We start from the raw sequence: 22,596 nt of genomic DNA, 5'->3' as shown, positions 1-22,596 counted from the left end.
TTGCATTGTTATATTCTTCAGGAGAATCTATAATTAATACTTGATCAAATTAACAAATTTGGTTCAGAAGAAATGACTTACAGTTCCTAATTTCAGTTAATAGCATTTATTCATATACATATGGATTACATTAGTTATAAAAAACAATGATCGCATCGAAGCGTGAATATTTGTTGCGACTTCTGTCGAATGGTGCTCAGAACAAACGGAAGCTGCTGGGAAAGGCTGTGACCAACATACGGTTGATGACAGTACAGATGTGCTCGTGACCCAGGGCGCCGTTGATGGCGGCCAGCTCCCCGAAGTAATCGCGGGAGCGCTTCTCCTCGATCAGCTTCACCACGTACTTGTACATGCGACCGTAGTGGCCATGGGCATAGGCGTGCCACAAGGCGAACTGGATGGCCTTCGAGTCGTTGGCGTCTACGAACTTGATAATCTCACTATACAGATCGTTCATCTCAGTCAGGCGATCCTTGATGCTGTCGTCTAAAACGGCCAGCTTGGCCAGAGCAATGCCCTTCTTGCTTAGCGCCTCAATGAGATTGTTCTTCTGTTTGTCCATGTTGCTAAAGGTAAAGGGAATTATTTCCTGATAGGAATGCCTAACCCAAGTACACAACTTACGTCTTTATCTTGGCTGCATCGGCACGTGTATCGTTTTTCAGGCCATAGTAGGAGAGCAGTGCCTCGGCATCGGTCTCCTGGATCACCTTGTCGGCTAGCTTAACAATGCGCTCCAGGGCGCTTCGTAGTTTCTTTTGATCCTCCTTTTGCTTGTCGGAACTTTCGCCTGCTTCTGGTGGATATGTCTTTTGGGCATTGACGTAGGTCAGCGGCAATTGCGACTTAAGCTGGTTTGACTCGATATTTTGGATGAGCAGCAGGTTTGCCTGCAAATGTTTGGGATGCGCAGCTACCACCTCATTATAGATTTTCTCTGCCATTTCCAGCTCTGTAAGAAGATAATTTGGGAAATTAATCAGAAAACAATGAGTTATTTCTTATGATCCTACCACACTTGACAATGTGCGAGCATTGGAAGTCGCGCAAACTTTCGGCATAGTCGTCGGCATTGGCCTTGCCCTTTTTGGGTGAGGCGGGACTGACACTGCTGTCCACCGGAGGGTCATTCTGAGCTGTGATTCCATCGCCGGCCGCAGGATTGGTCACCGAGGTGGCCGCTTGTGGAGTCGCCGGAGCTTTCGGCTTTGTGCCATTAGCAGAGGGGGCAGCAGCTGCTGCAGCTGTGGACCCTGCAGCGCTGGAACCGTTACTCGAGCCATTCGTGTGTGCCTTCTTTTCGGCGGGATTGAGTATGTAAGTGAAGGGATGCTGAGCCACGCGTCGTCCGGCCTCATCTTGCGGGAATACGAGATTGCCACTTAGCCAGGCGCATTGAGCGGGTAGATTGGCCTTGGTAAGTCGCTCCTGGGTAATTGGAGCGATATACAGCACCCGAGTGGATCCCCTCAACTGCCCCGAGACGTACTTAGTACCTCCCACGATGCACTGATTGTAGTTCTCGTAGAAGTCAAGGGTGAGCAGGTTGGTCAGCTTGAATGAGGCCACCAGGTTTGCCTCCGAGATCTTCTCCAGCAGTTCGCGCTTCTCGTGACGCACCTGCAGTTTAATTGTGTATTCGCCCTTATCGAGCTTTGTGAAGGAAGTGTGGGAGTGGGCATCGCCGGTGGCCACCAGCGCCTTGTTTGCATCGTAAAGCATCCACATCTGGGACTCAAACTCCGCTTCATACAACAAGTCGTTGAAGATCGGTGCGTATATCGACACATCTGCGGGCTTGGCCACGTTCAAGTTAAAGACCAGCAGGTTCTGGTACACCTGACGTCCGTCTGGGATAACGTCTCGGGTGGCACTTAGTGGCGAGATCTTGGCCTCTGTCGGTTTTAGCACCACTTCGGCATTCTTTAGCTGTAGCAGGGGTTTCACATCCTCCGCGACTAGGGCCTCGATCTCCAGCTTATGAATTCCCCTGCCCGCATGCATGACGTCTAAAAAATTATTGTTATTTTACTCCAACAGATCCGATTAGCATAATACGAAACACTCACAGGCATTGGGATTGTGCGCTTCCACGCCACGGAAACGCAAGCTGTACTTCAGATGACTCTGGCCATAGTTCGACCAGTACTTGGCAATGCATAGCTCCAGAATCTTGCCAGGCTGCAAAACAAATGTAGGTTTACATCAGTATGATGACATGGAAAGGTTTAAATCAATTTACCAACCTTAACTTTAAAAGCCATTGTAGATTCGTTTTCTGAGCCGACAACCGCGATCTTCATGGTCTCAAGCTTACGGCAGGATTGCTTGGGAAGCAGTTGGTTCGTGTGTACAAAGAACTTGCCAATGTCCTTACCACGATTGGGATCGGTGATACGCATACGCAGTTCTGTATAAGGAAGTAGTGTGACTCTAGTGTCAGTTTTTAAGCTTTTTTCAACGAGGAACACTCACCCGCCCAAGTAGCATGTTCTGGCACCAGAATGAAGTCCCTTTGAATGGTGTTTGGTTGAAACTCCACGCTATTGTCTGCCTTGGAAGAGGCGGGTTCAAAAACGGGTGTGTTGTCCGACTCCAGCACATGGGGCTGCACCACCGTGACAGGAATCTCAAAGAGAGAGCCCTTTTGCACGCAGTCAGTGTCATAAGCCCGAATTCTGGGTACATTTTAGGTAAAAAAACAAATTAGAGCGGGAGTCCCCCTTTTTGTTGAGAAGCTTCTTACACAGCGCTGTGAACGCCTGGCGGAAGTCCAGTGGGATCGATGCGCACGGCAATGGAGCGGGTGCCATAGCTAAGATCCAGGAAAGCTCCACACTGCACCCACGGCTGCGAGGCAATAAGATTCAGGCGTACATTAAAGTTGAACTTGTCCTTGGGATCTGCAGAGAACGAAAGGTTAAGAACTCGAACGGCGTGACCTAAAGTATTATCTCACCCGCCTCCTTGTCATTGAAGAAGATGGGCTCTATATACACGTTGTAGTCGACGAACTTGCGCTGCACGCCTTGACGCAAATGAATGCCCTTTGCTTGGTTGTTGCCCACGCGCACGGAGAACCTAAAGGATTAAAACCAAAAGAATTTATAATCTGGATGGACAATTGTGATAATAAAATTAATTCCAGAATATTGCTTAATAATTAACTATTATTCTTCCATCTAATAATATCAGCAGATAATCATTAAAATATAAAACCAGAAAGTGCGCTTATCATTTGTTTCTACATATTTGGAATTATTCGATTAACATGATTAAACCCGAAATAATAACCGGTATAATTTCGCTTGTATCTAATTGTTGAATTGATTTTTGGCTGCTTATGAACGTCAATTAATTACACCGGTTATAGCAAGGTGTTTTTTGTTGCAATCGTTTGATTGGCGGTTTGCAGTACTCACCTGAGCATATTATCATTGGACTGGCGGTGCTCAATCAGATGCTCGAATGCCTTCTCGACATTGAGCAAGCCATGGCCCTGAGCAAAGGGATCCACGTAACCCAGCTTGGTGGCAGTGACGCTGATCGCCCGCTTAATACTGTACGGCGAGTACTCGATGTTCTGTTGCTTCAGACCGGAGATGAGCAGGGCTACGGCGCCGGCGACATGAGGTGCCGACATGCTGGTACCGTTCATCAGCTGGGACTTGCTCATAGTAAACTGAGGCACAGACGCAATGGCTCCGCCCGGAGCGCACACGGTCACGCCCTGTCCTCCGTCGATGCAGGGATCTCGCGATGTCCAAGTGTACACGTTGCCGGGAAGTTTCTCTCGCATCGCGTACTCGGCCTCCATCATTTGGGGCGATACGTAGGCGCCTACGCCAATCAAACTGGGCTGGCTAATGTCCGGCGGAGTTCCCACAGTGCATAGTGCCGGACCATGGTTGCCGGCCGAAGCCACCCATACAACGCCATACTTGTTGACAACCTCGTTCATGAGCTCCCCAATGCGGCTGCAAGAGATTAGAGATACAGATTAGGTTTCTTTTCATGACTTTTGATGGTTATCAGTTAGGTGTTTGGCGGCTAGAACGTGTCGGAGACAAGAGGATTGGAGTGTGTGAGTATTTGGATTTCGCATGGCATTTACCTAGACGCACACATCTTCTTTCTTCTGCGACGCATTTCTTCCGACCCAGACCCACTAAAAGACATCACCAACTTTGGGATTAGCTGCCGTCGGCTTCTCGCTCTTTCTTACCCGGAATTTGACCAATTGGCGTGCTCGCCGTAGCTCATGTTGATCACATCGATGCGTCTGCCATCGCGACATAGTTCCATTACCTTGGTCATGGCCCGCACGAGTGCCGTGCCAGTCTCCATAGACCCAAGTCGACCATCGCCGATGGTCATTGACACGATCTTAGCATTCGGCGCCACGCCATCCACGTCCCGGGAGCTATGGTTGCCGCTGGCAATGGACGATACGTGGGTGCCGTGGGGTGAGCTCATGCCGACCACCTCCAGTACGTTACCCTCGTCGTGGACGTTCACCGATATAGAAAGGAAGTCGTCCACGTTGCGGGTCTCGTGCGTCCGCGAATACTCGCCAATGCGCAGGGCCTGGTCCAGATCGCCCTGCTCCGTGGTGTCGACAATTGTCAGCCAGCCGTTGGCCGTGGGAAAAAGGATGCAGTCGTAGGAGGTCTTAATGTCGCCGTACACCTTCTCGTAGCTATTCAGCATCTCTAGCTCAAAGTCTAGATTCTCTTTCAATATCTTCTTTTCCCAGGGCAGTTTTGAGGCTTCTCCTGCAAGGATAAGTTGTGGGTCATTTGGCCAAGTAAGTTTTCAATGCCTTGCCTAACCTGGATTTTGTGACTCAAATTCAACAATCTTGCGACTGGCGTTGGCAGTGGCCGTCTTGTGCGGCTGGTCCCAGTGCTTCAGCTTGGCCTGGGCCACAATGTTGTTCCGCACCTTGGAGGGCACCAAATCGCTGAAGCTCTTGAGACCCACTCGCACAGCCTTATCCGGATCTGTGTTCAGAGCCATCAGCTCCGGGCTCAGTTTGAGCGAGTTTCCGGAGAGGCCCTTCAGGTTGCCGTTCTCATCCGGCGTCACCTTCTTCTTCATGTCCACGTCGCCGCATCCAGAGCAGTCGTACCGCTCTATTACTTTAACGGTCTTCCCATCGCACAACGTCTGTTGGAGAGAAGCAGGAGCGGGTTGAAATCGGAACGGGTAGAAGGAGAAAGAAGGAGCACGCGAAAGGAGGCAGAGTAGAATGTAGAAAGAACGAAACAGAATAAAATTGGTAAAGAGGAACATTGTGAATAGTAGTAGAATCACCAGTACCAGTACTTAGTCACCGGTATAGACAGCGTGAAAAAAGTGCCAACTCACCTCCAGTCCCGTTGCCCGGGGATCAACGCCGGAATCGAAGATGGCTATGGTGACGTCGCGTCCATCGTACTCCGGGTACTTCTGCAGGAAGTTCAGCACCCCCGTCTCCGCCTTGGGAACCAGGGCGCCCGTGGGAAATGACTCGACAATACCGCTGGTGGCCATCCTGCTCTCCGCTGATTTGTCGCTCTGCTCGTTGTTGGTAGTCTGCTTGCTGCTGTTGCTGCGCTCAGAACTCTCTGCGAATTCCTTGGTCGCTGTTCAATGAAGAATTGGATTGGTAGGACCGAGATGTGAGTGCAAAAAAATGGGGCAGCTGCATGTACCGCAAATGTACCGGGAAAATACCAATCGGGATCGAACGCAAAACGGTCGCACAACCTTACACTGAAACTTTCAGTTTTTAAAAGTAAATATATCTCTCTGTGTAAGCCGTGTCATAGGTACTGAAAACTCAGTAATCACTTTTTTAAATTACATTAGTACTATTACTTGTTATATCGGAAACTTAATTATTATTAAAGCAATATAATTAATATAGATCTTCGGTTAAATGGACGTGCTTGGATCAGACCTCAGGCTAAAATACACTATTCACATTTGCATAATATTATTTTTAATACAAATTCATTCAAATAACTGTTAGACAAAACCATTTTTTAAATCGAAGTAGCAGAATAGAACTCAGTCACCGTCACTTTCTTATCGTTACTGGCCCACCTCTAGTTCAACATTCTAGTTTTTGGTATATTTTGTGGGGCAACCTGTATATTGGAACGGTCCATACGTGGTCACACTGGGTGTCGTCTTGTAGAAAATATCATAACAATCTATTTCCCGACAATATGTGGTTCGAAATCCTACCTGGTGCCGTGATCATCACCACGCTCCTGTCGGTGCCCATATACGCCATGTACGGCCTGGACAAGCTGACGATCGGCAATGTGAGTTCCACGCTGGCCTTCTGACCCAGCAGCTCGAAATTCTTATATAACCGCAGCTGTTTGTGCACCAATCGAAATCTGTTAAACATTATTCAACCGCCTGCTTTTCGCAACAAGTTCTGAGGAACACTGGTGATCACTGGCTACGGAGTTTCTAATAGTTTTCGTGTGCTCCACAGGCTTTCCGGCGCAACATGGACGAGCGTTTCAGCCGAGTTATGTACCAGCGCGATTTCCGACTGACCGACAATCCCTACAAGATGAACGTAAGTGGTATGCTATAGTCTGGCCTGCCTACAGCTGATTTTTGTGCGGCCGGCCAACTATCAAGCTTTCGTTTGTGCCCTATTTCTGGCAGCAGTTTTGTTATCTCATATCACTCACTCCATATATATGCACGCTCATTTTGGTTTTGTTGTTTATGTTTTTCTTTGAAGTATATAAATTGATTTAGATCGATTTTGGTGTTATAAACTTGTTTCTTCACTAACACGAACTTGGTTTTAAAATTTAAGAAGTAATATTTTTCCCTATTTTGAAGGAATCGTATATTAATACTGTGTTTTCTACGTCAATTTCATTTACTAACATTGTTATTAAACATTAGTAGCGGTACTTAATGTTTTTTGTTTTTCTACCAACATCATTCATTCCTGCACGCTCATCCAAAGAGTTTAATGAACCTATTCCATCTATAAAGAACCGTACCAATCTTCTTGCAGGGTCTGGATGCCATACCGGATGAGAAAACAAACTAATGTTAATTAAGTAAAGTTTTCCGTCTAAGCTTAAGTGCAAAAGTGAATAAACGAATCGTGCAGTTCGGAAGTGATAGTTGAAATGGTCGTCTTTGAGTTTTTCCTGTAGTTCTTCACAGATTGGTATGCTGCCTCAGGTGTAAAGCTTCTTTTTCTATAGGGACTCGAGCAGATTCCCGATGAAGAGGAGAAGAAGGAGGAAAAGGATCCCAACGAGGACAACGACGATCCCGCACTCGCGAAGAAGAGGGAGAAGGAGCGGAAGTTAAGGGAGAAACAGCTGCAGAAGGAGGAAAAGCTCAGGGAGAAACAGCTGAGGGAAGAGGAGAAGCAGAGAAAAAATTAGTATCAATAAAAACAAACAATTCGCCAGTGCAGCTCCCAATCCGAGCACAGGACTCTCGGCCGCCTTTGCCGCGCATTTAGCAACCCTGTGCTCGTGACAGGAAACAACCCCTAAGGGAGAAGTTCGGGTGGCGAAACATCCCGTCGTCAGCTTTGTGTGGTATTCGGTGAAAAGGCGTCGTCGAGCTGTGAGCGCGGAAATAAACAAATATCCTACCGACTAACTCCGATTCACTTCTTTAAAACAATTGTAAAATTCGGGAAGACAGAATATTGTGTTGTAAGCCGGTAAAATGCCTTAGTTTATGTATGCCTGCATTTAGGATTTAGCTTGGAAACGGTTCGCTAAACAAGGCATATACAGAAAACACAGCCATGGCTGCCCGGCACTGGGTGGGGGTGGTTGAGCGGGTGCTCCGGGGAATGGGACTGAAATGGGGGGCCAATTTAGCTGTCCTGGCGCTGTGCGTGTTCCTCTTTGCCAGCGCCACGCACGCGAACTCACTGAACGCCATCGAGGAGCCCGTCACCCGGCGCCACCACCAGCGGCACCACGAGCGGGAGCGGGAGGAGAACGGCTACTGCGCTCCGTACAGCGGCAAGGTGTGCAAGGAGTACCTCACCGGTCAGGTGTGGTACAGTCTGGAGGATCCCACCGGCGGTTGGAAGAACGAGCAGGTGACCACGGCGCTCTGGGACGAGCTTATCTCCGATCTGACGGGTCTGTGTCGCGAGGCAGCCGAGGTGAGTTTCAGTTGATGCATCTAGAAGGAGCTTCTACATTTTGCTCGTAAAACCGTATGCTAACATCCATTACTAATCGCTTTCCGCTACAGAAAATGCTCTGCGCCTATGCATTTCCCAACTGCCACATGGAGGGCGGTCGAGCGGTGAAGGCTCCTCTCTGCTACGAGGATTGCCAGGCCACGCATCTGCAGTTCTGCTACAACGACTGGGTGCTCATCGAGGAGAAGAAGGAGCGGAACATGTTCATCAAGAGCCGCGGCCACTTTCGTCTACCCAACTGCTCCTCCCTGCCGCACTACAACGCTTCCATGCGGCGACCCAACTGCTCCTACATCGGTCTCACCGAACTCAAGGAGTCCGAAGTGAGCTGTGAGTCTTCACTACCTCTAACCCTTAAGAAGGCTTCTCTAATGCTAGAACCTTTTCCCTCACAGACGATTGTCGTAATGGAAATGGGCGCTTCTACATGGGCACGATGAACGTGTCCAAGTCGGGCATTCCCTGCCAGCGCTGGGACACTCAGTACCCGCACAAGCACTTCCAGCCACCTCTGGTCTTCCATCAGCTCCTGGAGGGCGAAAACTACTGCCGGAATGCTGGCGGCGAGGAGCCTCATCCCTGGTGCTACACTGTGGATGAATCAGTGCGCTGGCAGCACTGCGATATACCCATGTGCCGTAAGATCAGATCATTCCGTTTCCTCTACAACTTTATACAATTCACCCATTTCCGTTCTAGCGGATTATGTGGACCCCAATGCTGGTGATTTGAACACGCCCATCAAGATGGAGAAGTTCTTCACGCCATCGATGATTTTCCTCCTGGCCGGAATAGGTTTCGTGGCCATTGTGGCGCTGCACTTGATGATCTTGCTTGTTTATAAGCTGTCCAAGCACAAGGATTACACCCAGCCTCCGGGAGCAGCCACTGCCGAGTGCAGTGTTTCCATGCGTGGCGGTGCGGAGTGTGGCGGCAATCTGAATACCAGTAGAGAAACCCTCGGAGGCAATGGCAACACGAATACCTTGGCAAAGTGGGGCACCATCAGGAGCACGGCCACGGTTCACAGCAATTGCGTCGCCCTTACTACCGTGACCAACGTGGCCGATGCGAAGGGCACAAAACCGAACGCGCGCCTGGAGAAGTTGGAGTATCCGCGTGGCGATATCGTGTATGTGAGATCATTGGGTCAAGGAGCCTTCGGTCGCGTCTTTCAGGCCAGAGCTCCTGGACTTGTGCCCGATCAGGAAGATCTCCTAGTCGCTGTTAAGATGCTAAAGGACGACGCCAGCGACCAGATGCAGATGGACTTCGAGCGGGAGGCCTGTTTGCTGGCCGAATTCGATCATCCAAACATCGTGAGGCTGCTGGGTGTGTGCGCCTTGGGCAGGCCCATGTGCCTGCTGTTCGAGTACATGGCTCCTGGCGATCTCAGCGAGTTCCTCCGCGCCTGCTCCCCATATGCCACCCACCAGGCGCCGGCGCGGGATCGTCTGCAGCTGAACGAGCTACACCTGCTGCAGATGGCGGCCAACATTGCAGCGGGCATGTTGTATCTTTCGGAGAGAAAATTCGTCCACCGGGATTTGGCCACACGGAATTGCCTGATCAACGAGCACATGGCGGTGAAGATCGCCGACTTTGGGCTCTCGCACAAGATCTATCTGCAGGACTATTACAAAGGTGACGAGAACGACTTCATCCCGATCCGCTGGATGCCGCTTGAGAGCATCCTGTACAACAAGTTCTCGCTGGAGTCGGATGTTTGGGCCTACGGCATCTGTCTGTGGGAGGTCTTCTCCTTCGCCTTGCAGCCCTACTTCGGGCTGACCCACGAGGAGGTGATCAAGTACATCAAGGAGGGCAACGTACTCGGCTGTCCGGACAACACGCCGCTCTCCGTCTACGCGCTGATGCGCCGCTGCTGGAACCGCAAGCCCAGCGAGCGACCTGGCTTCGCCGAGATCAACCACTGCATCCAGCACAGCATCGCCGAGAGCGAGTGCAAGGCAATGCTCTAGGGGATCGCCGTAGGAGTCGATGAAATAATCCTTGTCGAGCAGAACGATCGTCCGTTGTCCTTGGGGGCATGTAATAGAACCGCATGAACATGCCAGGCTAGAATGGAATGCCATCTTAACACTTGGACCTTCAGTATATCGGATAATGCTGGTGTATCTCAGCATTACCGAATTTTATTAGGGCATACAAAATAGTTCTGAATTGGATACAGATGACATTCCTAGGCTATCCCTCTTGAATTTAACCGACCTTGCACCATCTTTCGTACGATCTTATGCATATTGAATTGAATTTTCGCACAAGGTGAGATCAGAGGGCAACAGGTTTGTGATTAAGTTAGCATAGATGACAACTCCATATCTTTAAGAGATCGCTCCGTTACCAAGTCTTTCATTCGATGCTTCCTCACATAACTTTCTTTAATCGATACAGAAACTATTTTGATATTCTTATACCCTCTGATCTCTCGATCTCGATCGAATAGTCTGCCACAACAACGAACGCATCATCAACGTTTCGTATCCATATCTAGTCTGTAGATTAAGTTTATACATATATATGCGCATATGTAGATTGCATTTTAATGGGAATATTTTTGACTAGCCTTAAGCACTGCCATCGCAGCACTCCACAAAGATCGCTGAACACTGATCACTGGGTGGACAAACAGGAACCAGACACCGGAGACCATCAAAACAATAAGTCAAATGAGATATGGAATATTTAGAGAACTGTCTACAGACCCCAATTTCTGGGTAACTTTACATAATCTTTGTAACTAAAGCAACGTGTTGATTGTAATTTGTATAAATAAACCATCTATAACCGCATCCCATCAGCAGTAGTAGTAATTATAGTAGTAGTTGTCGTAGTAGCAACGGTTATAGGCAGCAGGGTAAGGTACGGGCAGTGGCACCGGAAGAACTCCCGCGTATCCAGCGTACCCTCCATATCGTGCGAATCCGCCATATCCTCCGTAGCCTCTGTAACCTCCAGGTCCACCGAATCCTAGCCCCCTTCCTCCAAAGCCACCTCTTCCGAAGCCGCCTCTTCCTCCTCCGAATCCGCCTCCTCGTCCTCCTCCTCCGAAGCCTCCAGCATGACCGCCTCCACCATGTCCTCCCCCGCCGCCACCTCCTCTCGCATCGGACATCTGTGCCTGGATCGCAAGGATAATCAGGCAAATCAAAATCCACAGTTGGGACATCTTATTCGGCAGCAACCTATTCGATCCGTTGTCAAATCACGACTAAGTTCTGATGACTGGGAAATTCTATTTATTGCAAATTAATTAGGACACCCGCGCTAATTGGCAGTACGCGCATGAGTTCAAGTATTGAAAATCCCGATCGAGTTACTCTTATTTGTTTCTGTATTTGCGATGCTTCGCCTCTCTGCGCCGATTCACACTCCTCGATATCACAGCAGCCTAAATGATTAGGCGTCAAAAGTAATTTGTTCCTTAACCGAATGAACTTAAACATATAGATGGGGGATGCATCCTACAGCGCCTCGGGGCATTGTTTGTTTTTGCTGATGATCAACCTTTCCGGGTCCAGAGAGAGTCGCTTCAACACGTCGTACACTTTGGAGCGCACGTCCACCTCGAAGTCCCGATCACGTCCCAGAATCCATATCTGATCGGAGTGGCCCAGTGAACCGATGCTGCCGCAGGACCACAAGATGGCGTAGTTCTCGTAGTCCGTGTAGAGCACCTGGTACTTTCCGGAACCTGGCAGCAGTCGGGCAATTACATCCGGAAATCGGGTGGTAAACTAGAAAACAGTGGATCCTTAATTTAGTGTTATTAATATTATTTATCGTAGATACCTTAAAGTCCATGATGGAGGATCGACGGTTTTCTGGCGTCGCATAGCCAATGTTCACATTCGGATTGCCAGTTCTAAAAGGCTAACGTTTATAAGCAATGTAAAATTTAAAAGATTAGTTATACATACATGCGGTTAATGTTTTTAATGGCCACAGCCAGCTTGAAATTGGAAAACCGGGATAGATCGCCCTTGTTGTACGGCTCAAACTGAAAGGTGGTGCATCCGGAGGCGATTTCAGGAAGGTAAAAGGAGCGCTCCACTTCGAACCAGTGTCCAAGGACCTACAAGATGAGTACATTAATGTAATGAGTACATACTACTATGTAATTAATAGATACTTTTATACTTTACTACTATGTAATTAATAGATACTTTTATACTTTACTACTGTGTAATTAATTGATTACTCTATTACTATTACTCTTTCACTTTTTGTCTAACGTCTACTCTGAGTTTTGAAAGTATATGGCACATATGTTACTTTCTGGTTGTCTCTGTAAAAGGTCATTCTTCTAGTCACTCACTTTCCAAGTACTTTATCAGTAGTGGCATGTTTCACGCATCTGGAAGGAGGATGGGAACTAGAACCATCTGAAAACCATTAGTGTGAAATCCGAAACCTTTGTCACAGAGCGTTTCTCTCGGCCGAGAAACACTTAACTGGGTTACTAATCAAACCGCCACTTAGTGCAAACAAAGCGTAAAACATAAACATTTTGGAAACTGGTTGTGGACTTGCTCTTTCGGTCGCAGCCCGTCTTGCAGTTCAAAGTTGGAGGGCGCCGCATCGGATTGAGTTGCTACTGTTGGTGACCATCCGAGGTCTTTGCCCCGGGTCAAAAGAGCGCTTAGGGGGCGGGGCCGGTGGCAAGTGGCTTAATTCACGCCTGTCGGCGACTGTCAACAACTCAATTGGATGATGTGCCATTTGGGGAAGTGGGGAGGAGGTCGCCACATCCACATAATGTGGTTGACAATGCCTCCACCTCAGCCGGGCAATTATGGTGCATTATCTTTTATGCAAATCAAGGCTCAATCAATTTAATTTGAGCTGCTGAAGCCAGTGAGTCAATTTTCTAGTCTATGATCTCGACACTATATTCAAGCGAGCAGTGGGGATTTTATAGCTAAGACAACTACATGCATTTATGAGTACTAAACAAAGTCCATTTATGGATTCTCAGAAATACTTTTATATAATCTTTTCATAGCCACTTAAAATCTTTTTCTTATTGCCCTGCTAAGTTATGTTAGATATAGGCACTAACAAGCATCCATTTCACGTTTGTGGTGATTTGTGTTTGATTGAAATATTAAATGTAATATCGAAGTGTTCGCATTAGGGATGTTCGACTGTAGTGCACTCTGTTGTCCTTGGCGTGCTCATGTCTCAGCATTGGTACTGCTTGATTCACTTCTTTATAAACTAAGTGGCTTGTTTACCATCGCACAGGCCATAAAGCCATTGTGCCGCTCGCCTCCTTCTGTAAAACTGGTTTGCATTTTACACGGCGATCGGTTTGGTGGCCTTAAATTGGTTCAAGTTCATCATCTGCACAATCCACGAGATGTAAAGAGGGCTCTGCATCTTCGTCTGCGGCAGACGCCTTGTGCCAATTAATCGGAGATGTGACACGTTTGAGATGATATGGGAAGTAGGCGATGACTGGCCTGTTTTAAAGTGCATCTCGCAGTTGTAAGGACACACAGTCCTCATATACTCATACTATTAGTCATACTCATAAATCTTATATAGTGTAATAACAGAGTTTATTTAGTTATAAACATTACACTGGAGCTGTTGGGTTCAGCTGGGTCAATAAAGTGGGGCTTTAATAACAGGTTTGAAAGGTGGTTTATTTGAGCCAATCACATTGCAAAAATGTGTCTAGACTGCAAACAAAAGTCTGCATGAATATGTATTATATCCAAACAGGCTGTCAGTGCAATAGCGATCGATAAACACCACAATTTTAGTTAACTATTAAATATAAGTACATGTTATAAGGAATGGAGGGCAGCAGATAACTTACCCGACTCATGTTAAACTTTGGCATCGATGGGTAATTCGGGCAACGTCCAAATCCGTAGGCATCCGTCCCAGCAAAAGTCACTAATAGCACTCCGGACACTAGCCAAACCCTCCAGCCAAGTGGCTGGCCACTCATCATGGCTGCTCTTTATAGTTCACTTTGAATAACTAAACTAAACTGTGTGGAATTCCAAATTCGAAATCAGTTAATTTCCATTGAACTAGGCCGTTTTAACTTGGCTGTGCACAAAGTGGTGATTTCCGATTTTCGATTGGACGGGTTCACTTGGCCAACGAACTGCGGATCAACATGAACCTACACACTTCCTCAAAGGTACACCATGTTCGTCCATTAGTATTCCGGATGGGATGTGTGCGATAATGGAACGGAACGTGCTGGCTACCGGCTTTGTGGGGCAAGCCGGACCGAATTGGTGGTCGGTCCCGCGGAGAAGAAGTAAAGTGATGTGTTGTGATGTGAGGTGGAGTGAAGTGAAGTGAAAACCACTAACTGGGTTGGCGCGGCGCCGTTTATTATTGATATTTATTTTGGTTTTTGGCTCGTGCCCGGCCAGCGAGTTACGTAAAAGAAAAGCCAGCGTCGAAATGCAGCTCGAAAACTGGTTGCTCCACCGATTTTCGCACACTCGAAGAGATACTCGTACTCGTACTTATTGCGCATTGCAAAAAGCGGGTAAAAGCGAAAATACCTAATCGAGGAAATACTGCGATGCGATGCATCAATTGTGTCATGGAGTTAGTCGGGTGCATTGCTCGATTTATCTGCGAAAACGGGCGTTTGCAGCGAATGTAGCTTCATTCGAGCGCATCAAGTTCAAGAGAAGTAGGAAGTGGGTTTCTTTTCGCTACTTCGACTTGCCATTATCGCATGTGTAATAAGGCCCACAACTTTTTGTCAATGGTTAGTGATGTAAAAGGGACTTTAATTGCTGACTACAAGCTTATGTATTTCTTGAAACAGCTAGCTTATCAGTTCTGTCTGTGCAAGTATCTGATCAATTTGTATTTTGAGCCGAATCATTACAATAGTGATTTAGAAAGAAGTATTTCCTTGGCTCGAATTGAATAGTAATATAAATAATAGTATTCAAAATTATGTTAAAGAATAAGTGAAGTACGGTAGAGTTTATTACGTCTGCATTTGAAAAAGGACATTTTGTAAGGTGACCTATATTGCAATGTTGTACCTAGACTAAATGGTACCTAGATTGCCAGCTAGGTACGCCCAAATAGACACTTCCCATCACTGCCAATAGAAAAAGTGTTAATTTAACAGAAAACGACCGCCGCAAGTAGCTGAAAATAAGCCAAGGCAATTGCAAAATACTCTTTTTGGCCAGCTGATTTCACTTTGTGCACATACAAGAGTCCGCTTAGATTGAATTCGCGTGCAATGCAATAATAAAATTTGTCATGCAAAATGCACCACTTTCTGTCATATCACTTTGTTTACATAGGCTTTTGCGGTGTTCTTTGGCTTCTCGCGGTTTTTATCTCGCCAACTCGAATTTCGAATAGCGCCAGTAACGCGGATCGTTCACATCGATCGACCGATCGCAGCAACCGTTGAATGGAAACTGAACGGATCGGCGGTTTGAATTCAATTCAATTTCGTTATTTCCCCCACACGGTTATACTGCGGTAGCTGCTCTGCCTATCGATACATAAAAGTAATCGAACATTAATTTAAAATACAACGTACTCCGGGTACTAGAAAAAAAACCGTTAGGCAGCATGTTTGTTTCAGTTAAAATATTATTAAAATATTGATAAGCTAACTGCCAACTGAAAATTAAAATCAGCTGCAAATGTTCGTTTCTTTTTGATAATTATGGATCTTTTAGCGAGCTTTAAGCTTGCCCTTAAGAACCTTAAAGATATCCGCACAATGGTATTTTTTAGTACATTCTTTAACCAGCTGTTTCGGCGGATATTTCACTATAGTTCATGCTATAGTTAACTGAGTTTTGTGGTGAGTGCTCGATTTGAATGGAAATTAAATTTAAGAAAATATCGGAAAAGGGCGTGGATCACCTTCTGTTAACTGGCTTATGTCAGCCTACACACCCAATTTAAAAGAACTGCGTACCGTATGGTCGTTCATCTAGTTGCTTCAATTTTACATATGATTGTACATATCTGCGATAAGAAAGCGTCGTCTAGATGACACATAACTTCAGGGAATTAAGGTGGTTTCAATTGATTTTTCACAGAAAGGGCACGCAAGCAAAGTCCCAAAATGGTGGCCATTCAATTGTTTAACGAAATCGGCAGTATTTTCCGCAACGTGAGTTTGGATTCTCCGATTTTTCCTATGCCTAACTTACTCTAGTTTCTTCTTTTTCCGACAGACCCCCACGTTCGCCCTCGTTTTGGAGACCCTGCTGGTCATAACCGTGGTTTGGCTGCTGCTCCACAGGCGAGGAGGAGGTCGTCGCCGCCAGCTGACCAAGGAGGAGGAAGACCGCATAATCGCCGACTATGAACCAGAGCCCTTGGTGGCCGAAACCGATCCCAATCATCCGCTGCTGCACACACGTGTTGTGCAATCCAAGGTGGGCAAGCGCATCAAGGTCGATGGCCACGACTGCCTTAACCTGGGCTCGCACAACTACCTCGGCTTCCTCGAAAACCAGGAGATACTGGAGGAGGCATGCAAGTCCCTGCGCAAGTACGGAGTAGGATCCTGCGGACCTCGGGGCTTCTACGGCACCATGGACGTGCATCTGGATTTGGAGGATCGTATTGCCAAGTTCATGGGCCTGGAGGAGGCCATTGTGTATTCATACGGCTTCTCGACCGTGGCCAGTGCTATTCCCGCATATGCCAAGCGTGGCGATCTTATCTTTGTGTAGGATTCCCTACTTTAACTTCTTGATTTATCGACTAATAATTTGTTTTTTCGTAGGGATGAGGCTGTTAACTTTGCCATTCAGAAGGGCCTGGATGCCTCGCGCAGCACAATCGTTTTCTTCAAGCACAATGACGTTCAGGATCTGGAACGTCTGCTGATTGAGCAAGAAAAACGAGACCAGAAAAATCCGAAAAAGGCGGCCAAAACAAGGCGCTTCCTCGTCGCCGAGGGTATCTATATGAACACTGGCGAGATCTGCCCACTTCCCGAGCTGGTGGCCTTGCGCCAGAAGTACAAGCTGCGTTTGTTCATTGATGAAAGCATATCCTTTGGTACATTGGGCCAGGGTGGTCACGGAGTTACGGAGCACTTTAATGTCGATGTAGGTGGAAAACCGCAACGCAAAACCTAAAGTTATAACTAATACTTCTTTCAGCGTGATGAAGTCGATCTGATATCGGCCGGAATGGAGGGATCGATGGCAACAGTCGGTGGCTTCTGCGTTGGCTCCCACTTTATAGCCGAGCACCAGCGCCTCTCTGGCTTGGGCTACATCTTCTCGGCCTCCCTGCCGCCCATGCTCACCCAGGCGGCTATTTCAGCATTGGATCATTTCGAGCGAGAACCACAAATCTTCGAGCAACTGCAGGCCAAGTCTAAGACGTTGCACCAGAAGTTCTTGGGGCTCAGCAAGCTGACCCTGCGCGGTCATGAGTTGTCGCCAGTGAAGCACTTGTATTTGGTCCAGCCCGCCGAGGACTTTGACAAGGAACTGAAACTTCTAGCAGAGCTGGCTGATAAGGTAGGCACCCCCTCCACCCCTTGAAATTATGAAAACTATACATTCCTACTCTCTCTCCCCAGTGCATTGCCCGAGGAGTGGCTGTGGTACAGGCTGCCTACCTGCAGAACAGGGAACGCCAACCAGTCCGTCCCAGCATTCGAATTGCCGTCAACCGTTTGCTGGAGAGCGCGGAAATAGACAGTGCGTTCGAGGTCATCGAGAGTGTTTCCAGCTCCGTCCTATAAGCCTTATTGTTGGATTGGAATGATGTTCTTTCGACAATGGCCTTACTGTTAAGTTTTGAGGCCTGCAGGCCCCATCATTTTTCCATCACTTCTTCACGACCAGTCCAGTATGAATTGTATAAGCTAATGGCTAGCCTTGCACTTGCTCATCGCTCTTTGTTGCATTGCGCCTTAACAAAAACTGTAAGTCGCGGAAAGTTTCCAAAGATTACATGTTATAGATAAGAGAGCTGGATAAATAAAACTATTAAGTTTATTTGGTAGTTGCCTTGCCTGCCTTTTTATTGCTGATACTGGTTTATTCTGATAAACATTTGGGTAGTGTTGTGTGACTCTACATTTTTGTAACATCTACGGGAGCAGCCTCCACATAGAAACATTCACATCTTTTAAAATATGTAATTCAAAAACATATATGACATTGTGTTACCTATATTATTTATTTCTACATTCCTAGCATGACAATTAAGATACACATCATAAACAAGCAACGAACACATCGCCGGACATTCAATAATACCTAAATTAGATTCTGAAGCGACTTGATTACCAGTGCGGCAGAGCTGTTTCCAAGGGACGACCTAATCTGTGAGCAGTAATCATAACCCTTCGACTTTCAAACCCATGTTTGTGCATTCGATCCGCTGATGAACTTGACAACGACGACCCCGCATCATGATGTTGTGCACATAGCGCTCAGATGCGGATTCCGATGCCGATATGCCAGCCTGCAATCAGCGGCAATTGGACGTATACGTACTATGAACTTGGGTGCGGTGCTATCAGTGCGAATACGCAACATTTGGCGACAAAAACATGCAATTGCAGCAGTTCTCGCTTTGTTGTTTACATACGCGAATGGCGGGCGCAAAAGGCAAAGCTGCAAAACAGCTGATCGCACGCGAAAGCTTTCCGTTCGCCGCGCAGCTTTTGAGTTGGCCTGCAGCTGATAAATGAGCACAGTTGTCGCTCGTCGGTCAACAGGCAAACCAGCAGCTCCAACGCCACCTTTTTCAGTTCCTCCTGTCTTGTCAACCGCTCGGGGATTCACTCTCCTCTGCCATGGCCGAGGCTAAGGACATCGAGAAGCTGTTCGAGACGGACGGCTACTTGCGGCCGTTTGAGCACGAAATCCGTCGCCGGTGAGTTGAGATCCCCCGCCCTCCACGGATGTACATACATAAATGTGTATAAGTGTATGTACATGTATGTACATCAGGTAACCCAAGGTTGGCGCCGGCTTTATGCGCTCCATGCTGATAAGCGGGTGCGGCGTAACCATAGAGGGCTATCGCAGTCCGTGGCGCGCAGCCCGGAATCCGTAACCCATGCTGCAGCCGTATCATGCAGTTGGAAAAACTGCGTTCGCAATGTCGAATGAAGGTCGCCGGTGTTTGCCGCACCGGCACACCCCTGTGTGTGTGTGTTAGTTGGCCAGTGCGGTGCGTTGTGTGTGTTTGCCAAAACGAAATTATAAATGATATGTTCGCTGCGTGCTGCCGGCGTGCTTGGAGCATGGATCTCCTTGGCCTTGGTGGCATTTTCCGCATTTCCCCAAGTCGAGCCGACGACACTTCTATTTTTGCATCCGTGCAAATCGAAGCGGTTCGGCTGCTCTTCCGTTTTTACGTCTTTTGTTTTGGTCTCTTTTATCGGGTGATTGTGATTGTAGGATGTTCGCTTTTCGGCCTTTAGTTTTGTTTACTTTTTGTGTCTAATTGTTTTAGAAATCAAAACACTTAACTTCAAGTGCAGTGAAAAAAAATGAAACTTTTTAATAAAACATAATGAAACTTTGTCATATAACTTATACTATACAAAAATAATAGCATTCACAAGTTCAATAAATATTTGAATGGTATTTACTTAAATAAAACCAAATCAGAAAACTGGCTTTGGCAATGACACTATTTGACCCCATTTTTTGTTATCTGAGGCAGAGGCTTTATGAGTGTAAATATGTAAATTATTTAACAAAAATAAAAAGAATCTTTCTTCCCCAATATAAGAAACTATTACGCTATCGAAAGGGATAAATAGCACTGATTATCTTATAAAAACTGTTGAGTTAGTTATCAGTATAGATCTAAAAATAGCTCTTAATAGTGTATAAATGTACTATATCTCACCTATTTGAGCTCGATCTTATTCTGTTGGTTCCTTAAATAATCCCACAATTTCCAATTGCAGTCATGGCGTGCTAGAGGATTGGCTGAACAAGATAAACCAAAGCGAAGGCGGACTGGATGGCTTTTCGACGGCTTACAAGCACTACGGCCTTCATTTCCAGCCCGACAATTCGGTGATTGCCCGGGAGTGGGCACCTGGAGCCAGAGATGTCTATCTCACGGGTGACTTCAGTGAGTAGTCCATCATTCTCAATCGGAATGATCAAGTCTAACCCAGTTCTTCAATCCCACAGACAATTGGCAATGGGAATCGCATCCGTTTAAAAAGCTCGACTTCGGCAAGTGGGAGCTTCACCTGCCCCCCAACGAGGACGGCAGCCCGGCCATCAAGCACATGAGCGAAGTTAAGATTATCATTCGCAACCATTCCGGTCAATTGCTGGACCGCCTGTCGCCCTGGGCCAAGTACGTGGTGCAGCCCCCTAAGTCGGCCAACCAGGGGGTCAACTACAAGCAGTACGTGTGGGAGCCACCATCCTACGAGCGCTATCAACGCCAGCACGCTGGTCCGCCCAGACCCAAGTCGCTTAGGATCTACGAGTGCCATGTGGGTATCGCCTCTCAGGAGCCGCGGGTCGGCAGCTACGACGAGTTTGCCGATCGCATTGTGCCGCGCATCAAGCGCCAGGGCTATAACTGCATCCAGGTCATGGCCATCATGGAGCACGCTTACTACGCCAGTTTTGGCTACCAAGTGACCAGCTTTTATGCAGCCTCCAGCCGTTATGGCAACCCGGAGCAACTGAAGCGCATGATCGACGTGGCCCACTCGCACGGCCTCTTCGTTCTGCTGGATGTGGTACACTCGCATGCCTCCAAGAACGTTCAGGACGGTCTGAACCAGTTCGATGGCACCAACAGTTGCTTCTTCCACGACGGAGCCCGTGGCGAGCACTCGCTTTGGGACAGTCGTCTCTTCAACTACGTGGAGTACGAGGTGCTTCGTTTTCTGCTATCTAACCTGCGTTGGTGGCACGACGAGTACAACTTCGATGGCTACCGCTTTGACGGAGTAACCTCTATGTTGTACCATTCCCGGGGCATTGGGGAGGGCTTCAGCGGCGACTACAACGAGTACTTTGGCTTGAACGTCGACACGGATGCGCTCAATTATCTGGGTCTGGCCAATCATCTGCTGCACAAAATAGATTCGAGGATTATCACTATTGCAGAGGTAAGCTATGCGCTAGTTCCCAGAACAGGCATATTCACAATTTACTCTTTTCAGGATGTTTCTGGAATGCCCACCTTGTGTCGCCCCGTTTCCGAGGGTGGCATCGGATTCGACTACCGCCTGGGTATGGCCATCCCCGACAAGTGGATCGAGCTGCTGAAGGAGCAGAGTGACGATGAGTGGGACATGGGCAACTTGGTGCATACGCTGACCAACCGTCGCTGGATGGAGAACACAGTGGCCTACGCAGAGTCTCACGATCAGGCGCTGGTGGGCGACAAGACGATCGCCTTCTGGCTGATGGACAAGGAGATGTATACGCACATGTCTACATTGTCGGACTCCTCATTGATCATTGACCGTGGACTGGCTATGCACAAGATGATTCGGCTGATCACGCACGCCCTGGGAGGCGAGGCGTACCTGAACTTCATGGGCAATGAGTTCGGACATCCCGAATGGCTGGACTTCCCGCGCGTTGGCAACAACGATTCGTATCACTATGCTCGCCGGCAATGGAATCTTGTGGACGACGATCTGCTGAAGTACAAGTACCTCAACGAATTCGATCGCGCCATGAACGAGACCGAGGAGCGCTACGGCTGGCTGCATTCCGGACCCGCTTGGGTCAGCTGGAAGCACGAGGGCGACAAGATCATCGCTTTCGAGCGTGCCGGCCTGGTGTTCGTCTTCAACTTCCATCCCCAGCGAAGTTTCACTGGATACCGTGTGGGCACCAACTGGGCGGGCACCTACCAGGCGGTGCTCTCCTCAGACGATCCTCTCTTCGGCGGCCACAACCGCATCGATGCCAACTGCAAACATCCCTCCAATCCGGAGGGCTACGCCGGTCGGTCCAATTTCATTGAGGTCTACACGCCCTCACGCACCGCCGTGGTCTACGCCCGCGTCAGTGACTAGTTAGTAGTCGCAGTTGTCCCGGTCGGACCGGGTCTATAAAAATGTTAATGCCTAAACGAATTTCACATTTAGTCATAGTGCTTGTTAATGTTACGAATCGGGATGCCATCATTGAAATATATGCTCACTGAGGTATAGTTTTCTAAAATTGTTATTTTATTAGGGTTCAACCATACATTAAATAAATAAGAATCCTGGAAGGTAATCCTGATACTCCATTGAGTCCTATTACACTTCATTTTTATTTCAACGATGCGGGTTTGGTTCTAGTTGCGAAAACGGCAGAATACTCAAACTAATTGTGCTTCCTTTTTTAGCGACTATTTCATTTACGGAGATGAAATGTAATTAATTT

General features: G+C 47.6%; 7 protein-coding genes across 9 annotated transcripts; 4 read left to right on the top strand and 3 right to left on the bottom strand.

Moving 5' to 3' along the window:
- Window positions 1-90: 90 nt before the first annotated feature.
- LOC120446990 (tripeptidyl-peptidase 2) lies at window positions 91-5,660 on the bottom strand. The gene is made up of 12 exons (XM_039628291.1): window positions 5,374-5,660; window positions 4,836-5,172; window positions 4,229-4,778; window positions 3,426-3,980; window positions 2,963-3,084; window positions 2,750-2,906; window positions 2,479-2,681; window positions 2,250-2,413; window positions 2,073-2,184; window positions 1,017-2,012; window positions 628-955; window positions 91-569 (listed from the first exon to the last, which is right to left on the bottom strand). The coding sequence occupies exons 1-12, from the start codon at window positions 5,536-5,538 to the stop codon at window positions 197-199; spliced, it is 4,062 nt and encodes a 1,353-aa protein (XP_039484225.1). The 5' UTR covers window positions 5,539-5,660; the 3' UTR covers window positions 91-196.
- Window positions 5,661-6,111: 451 nt separating this feature from the next.
- LOC120446997 (DNA ligase 1) lies at window positions 6,112-7,644 on the top strand. 2 transcript variants are annotated; one of them, XM_039628300.2, is made up of 3 exons: window positions 6,112-6,317; window positions 6,497-6,583; window positions 7,236-7,644. In XM_039628300.2, exons 1-3 carry the CDS (start codon window positions 6,219-6,221, stop codon window positions 7,419-7,421), a joined length of 372 nt encoding a protein of 123 aa, XP_039484234.1. In that variant the 5' UTR covers window positions 6,112-6,218; the 3' UTR covers window positions 7,422-7,644. The 2 variants fall into 2 exon arrangements, with proteins under 2 accessions (XP_039484234.1, XP_039484235.1); XM_039628301.2 differs by lacking the exon at window positions 7,236-7,644 and adding an exon at window positions 7,040-7,158 and having other exon boundaries at window positions 6,126-6,317.
- Window positions 7,645-7,768: 124 nt separating this feature from the next.
- LOC120446993 (tyrosine-protein kinase transmembrane receptor Ror2) lies at window positions 7,769-10,460 on the top strand. The gene is made up of 4 exons (XM_039628293.2): window positions 7,769-8,164; window positions 8,257-8,536; window positions 8,602-8,844; window positions 8,906-10,460. Exons 1-4 carry the CDS (start codon window positions 7,796-7,798, stop codon window positions 10,186-10,188), a joined length of 2,175 nt encoding a protein of 724 aa, XP_039484227.1. The 5' UTR covers window positions 7,769-7,795; the 3' UTR covers window positions 10,189-10,460.
- Window positions 10,461-11,024: 564 nt separating this feature from the next.
- On the bottom strand, window positions 11,025-11,396 carry LOC122756433 (glycine-rich cell wall structural protein-like). Its single transcript, XM_044005887.1, has one exon. The coding sequence runs from the start codon at window positions 11,394-11,396 to the stop codon at window positions 11,025-11,027; it is 372 nt and encodes a 123-aa protein (XP_043861822.1).
- Window positions 11,397-11,543: 147 nt separating this feature from the next.
- On the bottom strand, window positions 11,544-17,964 carry LOC120446996 (apolipoprotein D). 2 transcript variants are annotated; one of them, XM_039628298.2, is made up of 5 exons: window positions 17,832-17,964; window positions 14,055-14,231; window positions 12,148-12,302; window positions 12,020-12,092; window positions 11,544-11,964 (listed from the first exon to the last, which is right to left on the bottom strand). In XM_039628298.2, exons 2-5 carry the CDS (start codon window positions 14,190-14,192, stop codon window positions 11,692-11,694), a joined length of 639 nt encoding a protein of 212 aa, XP_039484232.1. In that variant the 5' UTR covers window positions 14,193-14,231; window positions 17,832-17,964; the 3' UTR covers window positions 11,544-11,691. The 2 variants fall into 2 exon arrangements, with proteins under 2 accessions (XP_039484232.1, XP_039484231.1); XM_039628297.2 differs by lacking the exon at window positions 17,832-17,964 and adding an exon at window positions 15,528-15,849.
- Window positions 15,978-18,220, top strand: LOC120446995 (serine palmitoyltransferase 1). The gene is made up of 6 exons (XM_039628295.2): window positions 15,978-16,046; window positions 16,288-16,361; window positions 16,426-16,925; window positions 16,983-17,310; window positions 17,365-17,730; window positions 17,793-18,220. The coding sequence occupies exons 2-6, from the start codon at window positions 16,314-16,316 to the stop codon at window positions 17,955-17,957; spliced, it is 1,407 nt and encodes a 468-aa protein (XP_039484229.1). The 5' UTR covers window positions 15,978-16,046; window positions 16,288-16,313; the 3' UTR covers window positions 17,958-18,220.
- A 690-nt stretch (window positions 18,221-18,910) lies between these two features.
- Window positions 18,911-22,446, top strand: LOC120446994 (1,4-alpha-glucan-branching enzyme). Its single transcript, XM_039628294.2, has 4 exons — window positions 18,911-19,099; window positions 20,148-20,317; window positions 20,380-21,320; window positions 21,375-22,446. Exons 1-4 carry the CDS (start codon window positions 19,020-19,022, stop codon window positions 22,239-22,241), a joined length of 2,058 nt encoding a protein of 685 aa, XP_039484228.1. The 5' UTR covers window positions 18,911-19,019; the 3' UTR covers window positions 22,242-22,446.
- The last annotated feature ends 150 nt before the right edge of the window (window positions 22,447-22,596 follow it).

The sequence above is a fragment of the Drosophila santomea genome, chromosome 2R (genome assembly GCF_016746245.2).
Source record: "Drosophila santomea strain STO CAGO 1482 chromosome 2R, Prin_Dsan_1.1, whole genome shotgun sequence".
Lineage (NCBI taxonomy): Eukaryota > Metazoa > Arthropoda > Insecta > Diptera > Drosophilidae > Drosophila > Drosophila santomea.
This window is presented reverse-complemented; position numbering and strand designations above follow the sequence as displayed.

Excerpts from the sequence above, each read along its gene's own strand:
- LOC120446990 (XM_039628291.1), bottom strand. The coding sequence starts at position 5,538 with ATGGCCACCAGCGGTATTGTCGAGTCATTTCCCACGGGCGCCCTGGTT. Across the intron at positions 2,682-2,749 it reads CCAGGCGTTCACAGCGCTGT|AATTCGGGCTTATGACACTG; the intron begins GTAAGAAGCTTC and ends AAATGTACCCAG. Across the intron at positions 956-1,016 it reads CTCGCACATTGTCAAGTGTG|AGCTGGAAATGGCAGAGAAA; the intron begins GTAGGATCATAA and ends ATCTTCTTACAG.
- LOC120446997 (XM_039628300.2), top strand. The coding sequence starts at position 6,219 with ATGTGGTTCGAAATCCTACCTGGTGCCGTGATCATCACCACGCTCCTG. Across the intron at positions 6,318-6,496 it reads ACAAGCTGACGATCGGCAAT|GCTTTCCGGCGCAACATGGA; the intron begins GTGAGTTCCACG and ends TGTGCTCCACAG. Across the intron at positions 6,584-7,235 it reads ACAATCCCTACAAGATGAAC|GGACTCGAGCAGATTCCCGA; the intron begins GTAAGTGGTATG and ends CTTTTTCTATAG.
- LOC120446993 (XM_039628293.2), top strand. The coding sequence starts at position 7,796 with ATGGCTGCCCGGCACTGGGTGGGGGTGGTTGAGCGGGTGCTCCGGGGA. Across the intron at positions 8,165-8,256 it reads TGTGTCGCGAGGCAGCCGAG|AAAATGCTCTGCGCCTATGC; the intron begins GTGAGTTTCAGT and ends TTTCCGCTACAG. Across the intron at positions 8,537-8,601 it reads CAAGGAGTCCGAAGTGAGCT|ACGATTGTCGTAATGGAAAT; the intron begins GTGAGTCTTCAC and ends TTTCCCTCACAG.
- LOC122756433 (XM_044005887.1), bottom strand. The coding sequence starts at position 11,396 with ATGTCCCAACTGTGGATTTTGATTTGCCTGATTATCCTTGCGATCCAG.
- LOC120446996 (XM_039628298.2), bottom strand. The coding sequence starts at position 14,192 with ATGATGAGTGGCCAGCCACTTGGCTGGAGGGTTTGGCTAGTGTCCGGA. Across the intron at positions 12,303-14,054 it reads CAAAGTTTAACATGAGTCGG|GTCCTTGGACACTGGTTCGA; the intron begins GTAAGTTATCTG and ends CTCATCTTGTAG. Across the intron at positions 12,093-12,147 it reads ATTAAAAACATTAACCGCAT|AACTGGCAATCCGAATGTGA; the intron begins GTATGTATAACT and ends TTAGCCTTTTAG.
- LOC120446995 (XM_039628295.2), top strand. The coding sequence starts at position 16,314 with ATGGTGGCCATTCAATTGTTTAACGAAATCGGCAGTATTTTCCGCAAC. Across the intron at positions 16,362-16,425 it reads TCGGCAGTATTTTCCGCAAC|ACCCCCACGTTCGCCCTCGT; the intron begins GTGAGTTTGGAT and ends TTTTTCCGACAG. Across the intron at positions 16,926-16,982 it reads CGTGGCGATCTTATCTTTGT|GGATGAGGCTGTTAACTTTG; the intron begins GTAGGATTCCCT and ends GTTTTTTCGTAG.
- LOC120446994 (XM_039628294.2), top strand. The coding sequence starts at position 19,020 with ATGGCCGAGGCTAAGGACATCGAGAAGCTGTTCGAGACGGACGGCTAC. Across the intron at positions 19,100-20,147 it reads GAGCACGAAATCCGTCGCCG|TCATGGCGTGCTAGAGGATT; the intron begins GTGAGTTGAGAT and ends TTCCAATTGCAG. Across the intron at positions 21,321-21,374 it reads GGATTATCACTATTGCAGAG|GATGTTTCTGGAATGCCCAC; the intron begins GTAAGCTATGCG and ends TACTCTTTTCAG.